This window comes from Populus euphratica, unplaced genomic scaffold (assembly GCF_000495115.2).
Source record: "Populus euphratica unplaced genomic scaffold, PopEup_1.0 scaffold334.1, whole genome shotgun sequence".
NCBI classification, from domain to species: domain Eukaryota; kingdom Viridiplantae; phylum Streptophyta; class Magnoliopsida; order Malpighiales; family Salicaceae; genus Populus; species Populus euphratica.
Genome location: NW_011500223.1, coordinates 217,595 through 225,504, shown reverse-complemented (window position 1 = coordinate 225,504; position 7,910 = coordinate 217,595). Strand labels below are relative to the sequence as shown.

General features: G+C 34.3%; 1 protein-coding gene across 2 annotated transcripts; it reads right to left on the bottom strand.

Annotated features, from left to right (window-relative positions):
* Positions 1-1,169: 1,169 nt before the first annotated feature.
* On the bottom strand, positions 1,170-5,676 carry LOC105112332 (uncharacterized). 2 transcript variants are annotated; one of them, XM_011008007.1, is made up of 8 exons: positions 5,112-5,676; positions 3,347-3,494; positions 3,098-3,248; positions 2,805-2,930; positions 2,614-2,694; positions 2,032-2,224; positions 1,689-1,959; positions 1,170-1,580 (listed from the first exon to the last, which is right to left on the bottom strand). In XM_011008007.1, exons 1-8 carry the CDS (start codon positions 5,316-5,318, stop codon positions 1,342-1,344), a joined length of 1,416 nt encoding a protein of 471 aa, XP_011006309.1. In that variant the 5' UTR covers positions 5,319-5,676; the 3' UTR covers positions 1,170-1,341. The 2 variants fall into 2 exon arrangements, with proteins under 2 accessions (XP_011006309.1, XP_011006310.1); XM_011008008.1 differs by having other exon boundaries at positions 5,473-5,673.
* Between the last annotated feature and the right edge of the window lie 2,234 nt (positions 5,677-7,910).

Genomic DNA, 7,910 nt, shown 5'->3' with positions numbered 1-7,910 from the left:
AATAATTTTAAAATATAAAAAAATTAAAAAAATATATTTTTTAAAAAAAAAACATCATCGCATAAACAAAACGATGCGACTGGCAAGGCGCGGTGCCACTCTCTCCCCTCTGCTCTGCGTGCTTCCAATTTTGAATTATGTATTATTTAAAGTTTCACATGACTGCAAGCTCTCCTTTTAAGGCACCACTTCTTTCTCCTTTTAGACACGGTTTATTTTTGTGGTATAATTTTTTTTAATTAATTTTTTATATTATTTTGATTTTTTAATAATAAAAATTAATTTTAAAATAAAAATATTATATTAATATATTTCAAAATAAAAAATATTTAAAAAATTTTCATTACTATGATCAACCACATCGTAGCTGCATGATTTTTTTTTAACAGTTTTAAAAGTCAGCTCACAAAGAAGTTGAAAATATTTTTTATTTAAAAATATATTAAAATAATTTTTTTATTTTTTTTAAAATTATTTTTAATATTAATACATTGAAACAATAAAAAAAAATTCAAAATTAAAAAAAAAAACACCATTTGCACTATATTCTCTAACACAAAACACCCTGTTCTGTCTACTAACATTGATTCTCTTAATAACCACTCCAGGTCGCGAGTCCTATCCATGGAGGGGGCCAAAAACAAAACATGTCCGAGTCGTCCATGAATCAACAAAACTAACTTCGCTCGCAACCTTCTTTTGTTTTATAAACTGGACTAGCTACCCTGTTCTTCCACGTCAAATGCAGGAAACAATAGAGAATTTATAATAAGAGGATGGGAAATCGTAAAGCATCCCCTCTACTCCATGGTTATGCTTTCCTTCCAATCCATGTGAAATGCATAGTAAACTAGTCTTGCCTTCATACGCCACCTGACCTAAAACTAGATTAAGGCATAAAGATGATGCCATCAACACATTGCTCCCAACACTTTCCCCCCTCCTCTGCAGCCTCAGTAAACTACATGTTTGTGGTGATCAGAAAGAACTTCATGCGGTCCCACCACTCCAACAACGACCCACCCACCCTCCCTCCCTTGGACGCTTATTTCAAAACTTCCAGCATTCACTGCTCCAGAGACCTACTAATGTGACATTTGAAAACAATGGGGTTGCAGAAAACGAATGCTATGAAAGAACCATGAAGTGCAATGGGGATTGGAAAGCTCTCGAGGGAAACAGACACAAGGAAATCAATTTCCAAAACCAAAAAGAAATATGACACGGTACAAGTGTGGTAAATGTTACAGTTTCAGGGAACTCTCACATCCAGGGAGCGTGCTCATGCAACCATCTGATTAAACATTAACAACATTAAGCAAACGAGGATTTGTTGAAAAATCAGTTAGACCACACATGAACTAGACCAAGCCTATTGCCTGTATAGATCTCATTGCGCTCTTCATCATAGAAGAGAGAAGTGATGTCTTCCAAAGCTTCTGCTGCTGTGCTTCTCACTGTGGAGGCACACATGTGCTTCTTTGAACTCTGACTGCATTCATTCTCATTTGGGAAGCTGTTGCCTGCCTTTATTTTAGCAAGACATTTCCCAGTCAAGATATTGCTGATATTAATGGATCCTGTGGCATATGGATGCAGATATTGTTGAGCTGGTGTTCATTTTTTCTTTATTTCAAGAACTCAGTATCAATATCATTTATCTAGTGTGGAAACTTTGAACAACTTACCATTGCCTTCAGACAAGGGATCGTCAGAATCAGCCTTGCAGTAAGAAATTATAAGATCCTGATCACTTGTGATGTGAATATTATTAGTGTTGCAATCAGGATGCCACAAAAGGTGATCCTCAAAAGAAGTTACAAGCTCTCCTCGGAAGTTCCAAACAGCCACAGTTCGATTTCTAAATGTCAGGAATAGCTGGTTTTCATAGAGAAATATAAATGCTGATGGTGTCATAAACTCAGTTCTGCTAACTTCTATTAGCTGAAAGTCGCGGACCTACATGGCATAGAAATCAGATTTTTGTGTATGGATGAAGAAATATTTGTTGATAACAACAGTGATCCTTACATCAAGAATCTGAAGATTTTCATTTTCTTGCTTGACAAGAAGTTTCTCATTGAACTGTTCAATGAAATCAACCTTCTTATTCCGATGAAGGAGATGCTTGAAAGATTTGAGAACAGTGCCATCCTCTATCGAAAGAATCTCAAGAGGAACACAGCCACCACTTTTAGTTAAAATCAACAACATGATCCCTGGACTGCAGAGGAAAAAAAAAAAAAGCAAACCAGAGAAACTCTAAGCTTGTGGGAAACAAGGTGAACAGTTCATAGAAATTAAACTTGTGCATGTGCATTATTAAACCTGACGGCTAATCTCAAAGAAACAACACTAGACATTCAGAATCATGAAGTGCATAGCAGTCCCTGAGTTACAATGCATGTGTATAATCTATTAATCTCAAAGACACTGTAAGCTCATTCATGCAGCAATCCCAACCACTCTTTTTGAACATTTTCATTGAACAGTTCAATCTATTAATCTCAAAGAAAAATGTATGAGTTTGCGCTTGTGTAACTGCACATTATCATGCACTTGAGAAAACGGTGCTGAGCAAATGAAAAGCTGCAAGAATGTAAAGGAACATACCTGATCTTAATCTCTTGAACATTTTTGTTTGCTATCGAGTATAACATTGTGTAATTTTTTAGGTCAAACACCTTGTATATACTGATGAAGGAAGGGAAGATAAAGGGGAAATGAAAAGTCAAATTGAGAAGAGGCTACTAGGGTAATAATAATAATTTCAATTGAATATAACCATATGATGGAGTAGTTACCTATCCTGTGCAGAATATGTAAGTACTTTACTGTTTACATCATCAAACTCTACAAAACCAGGCCATTTCAGTGACTCAGACTCGAAAAGAGCAAAGCCAGCATCTGGCTGACCCCTTTGTATGTATCTGGAACAGAAAGCATTATTAGTAATAAAAGTGATGGGATAAATAAATTGAAACCACTAAATCTACAAGCTCTTATTTCCTCCTGGTTTATAAATATTTTTTGGAGGTGGGAGGTGAGGGTGGAAAGGGGATGAGAGGCAAAGACATCTGTAAGAAGCTTCACATACTCAATCCTTGTGCTTCTACATTTCAAGGAACTGAAATTGTCCGAGGCATAAACTGAAACTGTGATGAGTGAATCATTGTTTTTATTATAAAACAAACTTCGTATAACTTCATCAGGAGTGACATTCAAAAAGCATATCCTTTGGTTGGTCTCTGCATTCAACAATAGGAACACATTAAAACCCCTCCATCCCACTTTTTTATGCAAATAAAATCCAGGATCAGAACTGAAGTGGAAAGATGACCAATACCTCGGCTAAATGCTGCGCAGACACCAGACTGTGCAAGAGCAAACACCATGTCACGAGCTGCTACGATCTCAATAATCTTTGATCTCTTTCTTAAAAATGGCAGTACCATGGTACAGTGACCTTTTGGATCATGAGTATCAAATTCTTCCTATTCATGGATCACATCCCACAGCAGAAAGAAGGAACATAAGCAATATGAAGCAGAATGCAGTGTATTTAAAAATAACTGTTGAGGAGACATGAATAGGAGAAATATTATTTGCAAAATAGTAGATCACGCTTGGAGTGCCCTACTTACCACCATAAATTACAGTGGTCAGTTTATTTCCCAGCTTCACTATGATTAAGCATCATCATATAGAAATGCAGTATGGCTAACAATAAGCCATCTAAAGGTACGTTTTTTTATTAGCAAGAGTGAGAATACCTTTATATTCATGAAAGGCAATAATGGGTACATGTACGGAGTCTAACACCATCACTATCAACTAGCAAAAGAAGAACTTTCCTCTTCAAAAACCAAGCAACAAAGTTGGGATTCTGTGAAAGCACAATGTCAAGATTTGTAACAAGAACCAGCCAAACAAGTTGATCGAAGAGTATTCCATAGCTAGCTAGCCCAGCAACATCCTTAGTTCTTTCCCTTAGCCTTGGCTGAGGCGTAATTGTTTGGTTACCAGTTAAATTATTACATTCAGTTATTTTGTTCACCGTGAAATAGCTCAATGTGAAGAAACCACAAGCAAGCAAGCAGCTTCCAAGGAGGCAAGCAGAATTACTCATCACAAGCCCTCAAAGGTTGGGCTGGAAAATTCATAAAGATGACACAAGCAAGTAGATTTCCAAGTAGGCAAGAAAAATTCATCACAAAGCCTCAAGCACATCAGCAAAGGTTCTAACAAGGAAGTTCTACTTTAGATCAATGGCACTGAAATGGAAGGGGGTTTATTGAAGAGGGCAGGTGTCAAGGATTTCCTCTACCTTTCTTCCTGAATATCTGCAGATTCCAATCCCACCTACATTTAACACTCTTTATTTAATTTCTGGCTCTTTATGAATTCTATCTCCAATTAAAAGTATTGAACTCCAAATATTGTCTCAATTGCTAGGCCTGTATAACAAGAAGTGAAAGGCAAAGAGATTGGCACTGTCATGTCCATGCTTAGATCAAATTTTAATCCACCTTCATCAAACAAGAAACTACCAAAACTGAAACTAAACTCTAGAGATAATACCACATGCATCACTCACAATCTCCATTCATATAGCTTTAGGCAACCCAAATCAAGAATTAGCTAGACCACTGTGTCCTCACTGCAACAATCTGCCAAGATCAATATTACTAGCAACACCTAATAGTATTGCCCCTATACTTCTTGGTGCTTATAATGTTATTGGTATATAGCTCAAAGGAATCTAGCACCCACAAGACGCTAATAAATATGAATGCGACGATGCACTTAATTATCCCTCAAAACAAGAACTTTAAGAACACATAAGTTAAAGAACAAATACCCTATACTAATTTAACCTTCCATGTCCATTCTAACTTTGATCGATAAAACCCATTAACAACCATAGATTTCTTGCTTAAAATATGAAAATTTTATCATGAAAACGATTAACACAGATGCAGCAGAAACAATAGACACATTGTGAAAACACCCTTAAACAACAACAGGAAAATCAATAATCAAAACCCAAGATTTCCACAGGAGAAAAAACGGTAAAGACAAATTTAAGGAAACCAAAGCCAAAAGGGTACCTGTAACCTTATGTTTCTAAAACGTTCTTGGGCATCAGTCATAGTAAAGGTACGGTCGCGCTTAGAACAAATTTCCCTTCGCTGAAGCTTCTTGACACTGTTAACAAACCCATCACCTCCGCCAAAACCCCTTCCCCGTTTCCTTGCCACCACTCTTTTCCCATTACACGGCCTCGGACTAGCCGTTATCCTCCTCCCTCCATCCATTTCTGCCACCCCCCCTCCCCTCCCTCCACCTAAACAAAAATTATACTGTTGCTAAAAAAAAAAATCAATTTTAGCACATATCCATCTTCCGTTTTCCTCTCTAAAGCTTACTAATCACCCAGAAAAGCAAAAATCCACAAAGAACGATTCCTACGCTGTTGCTAAGCTAGAAGAAACCTGAAATGCTTGTTTTGTTTTGTTTTGTTTTGTTTTGTTTAGTTCTTCTAGTGCTTGTAGCCTAGAATTTGAGCGAGTTTCCCAGGTGAGTACGAGTTCGATCTGTTTTCAAAAAATTCACAAACAAACTTAAATTTCTGTTAAGTAAAATGTTTACTTGGGCTTTGGACAGCTATTATACCCTCGCATTGTTTTTCAACTTCGGAGTTGGATTTTATACAATTGGGCTCAAAATCCACATTACTTCTGGTGCGTGTTAAGGTGAATTTGCATGTCAAAGGGGCAAATTATTGATTGAATTACTTTTGGTGTGGTTCAATAATGGCATTAGATAATCGAATCATCATTTTTTTATGGGCTTATCTATAAAATCTTGTCACAACTCAATTTTAACTTTTAATTCCAAAATATATTTAAAAAAAATAAAAGCAGACTTCAAAAAAATATATTTTCAATTGAATTCAGTTACTTATTAAGAAAAATCAAATATCAAAATAGAAAATGATATTAATAACAAGCTAAAATGAAATAAAAAACTTAAATCCAAATAACAAAAAAAAATAACAAAATTTATAGGTTATAAATAGATAAATAAATTATAGAGAAAAGGGGGATTATTTATGATCTTCCTTCCTTTATACTCTCTTAAAACACCTTAACAAAAAATCTAAAACCCTAGCTATTATAGGAAAGAGCTACCATATTGTTTATAAAACATGACATGAAATATAAAAGAAATAAATTCTAGAAGAACATTATTTATTTTCTTCTATTTTTCTCCAACAAAAAAAAACTCTAGCCTTATCTTTCTCTCTCTAAAAGTAAAACTTAATTAATTTATTTAACCTTTGACTTCTATTTCTGATGAGACCATTACCCCTTTTTTTTTTTTTATCTCAAAGCCCTCTATATAACATCTTTTTATCAATTAAAACCATTAACCCTTGCATCATTGTTAATCAAATAGAAAGAAAAAAATAACCCTTAAGACTTCTTTATTTAGTTTCTCTTTCCTCCAATCTCTAAACAAGGCAAGACCAATGTGTCATTCTTCTCCTCTTGATGAGAACTACACAACTATATAAGTAATGTAATCCAATAACATGAGCAGATCTGAAAGTTAGAAAACAAACTAATTGAGAGAGAAAAGACCACTAAACCTTCAACTCCTCCGATCTTTTTTTGTCAATGGTGGTGGATGAAACCATTGATACCATAAGGAAGAGCATATAGTGGTGTGCTAGGTAGAGACACCTACGTGTCAATTAGATGTCGATGGTGTGTGCAATGATCCGCCAACCGTGACAACCCTTATAAGCATGTGTTAGAGACTTGCAACCATTATTCTGCCACCTTCACCACTATTTCAGTAGCTTTTGGTCCACCTCACCAACCCTTAAAAGGTCTATCAAACCCCAAATATCTTTCAAATAATTATATTATTTTATTATTGGTTTTGATGTATTTTGTGATGAGATTTTTAAGATTGAATAATTTTTATTGGATTGATATTTGTATTTGAATGATGTTGGTGTTGGCCAAGTACCTTAATCTTTCATTTTGTTTTATAGTTGATTTTGATGTGTTTTGTAATGAGATTTTGGGGATTAAACAATATTTATCATATTGATATTTGTGTTTCAATGTATTTGATTGAATCTTTTAATTTTGTATCTTGTTTTCTATCATGTCCTTTCTCTTGGGATTGTAACATGTTTTTCTTTATATATGAACATTGATCTATTCAACTATATATGTTGATATAGTCTTTGATTTTAAATGATAGAATACCAATACTCATACATACATACATACATATATACATACATTTGTATTAGGTTCTATAACTTATTTAAAACCTCATTAGGGATTCAACCCACATTTTTTAAAAAATCATGTGAAAAATATTTTGTTACTCACTCCAGATATTTGGGGAAAATGGACTCAACATGAGCCATTACCTTATAAATTAAGAGGAGTAGCCTATTCTTTTGCTTTTAAATGAAAATAAGTATTAGAAATGTCTAAGTCTAATTTTCATCAAATAAATTAGGAGTACTGGTCTCTTTAATAATTTATCATGCATGCATATTAATAAAAATCTAAAAAACTATCCATCTGTTATATATATATAACCCGGCAAGACCAGAGTCAAATCACATGGAGGTTAATTGTATAAATTATAAATAACAGCAATATAACAATAACAACAATAACAATAATAATACTAGTAGTAGTAGTAGAAGAAGAAGAAGAAGAAGATGTTGATGAGAACTTTAAGATGGAAGATCAATATAAGGATTAAACAATGATAACAACAAATGTCAAGGTTAGAGGATCCACTAATGGTATTTTAAACAAGTATAGTATAAACTCTTTTTATTACTCAATTGGAAACAACAAACAAAGGAGGTT

What these genes read in the sequence shown, in the direction of transcription:
- LOC105112332 (XM_011008007.1), bottom strand. Translation starts at nt 5,318, where the DNA reads ATGGATGGAGGGAGGAGGATAACGGCTAGTCCGAGGCCGTGTAATGGG. An exon ending in CTGCGCAGCATTTAGCCGAG is followed by an intron (nt 3,249 to 3,346) that starts GTATTGGTCATC and finishes TGTTGAATGCAG; the next exon opens with AGACCAACCAAAGGATATGC. An exon ending in ACATATTCTGCACAGGATAG is followed by an intron (nt 2,695 to 2,804) that starts GTAACTACTCCA and finishes TTCCTTCATCAG; the next exon opens with TATATACAAGGTGTTTGACC.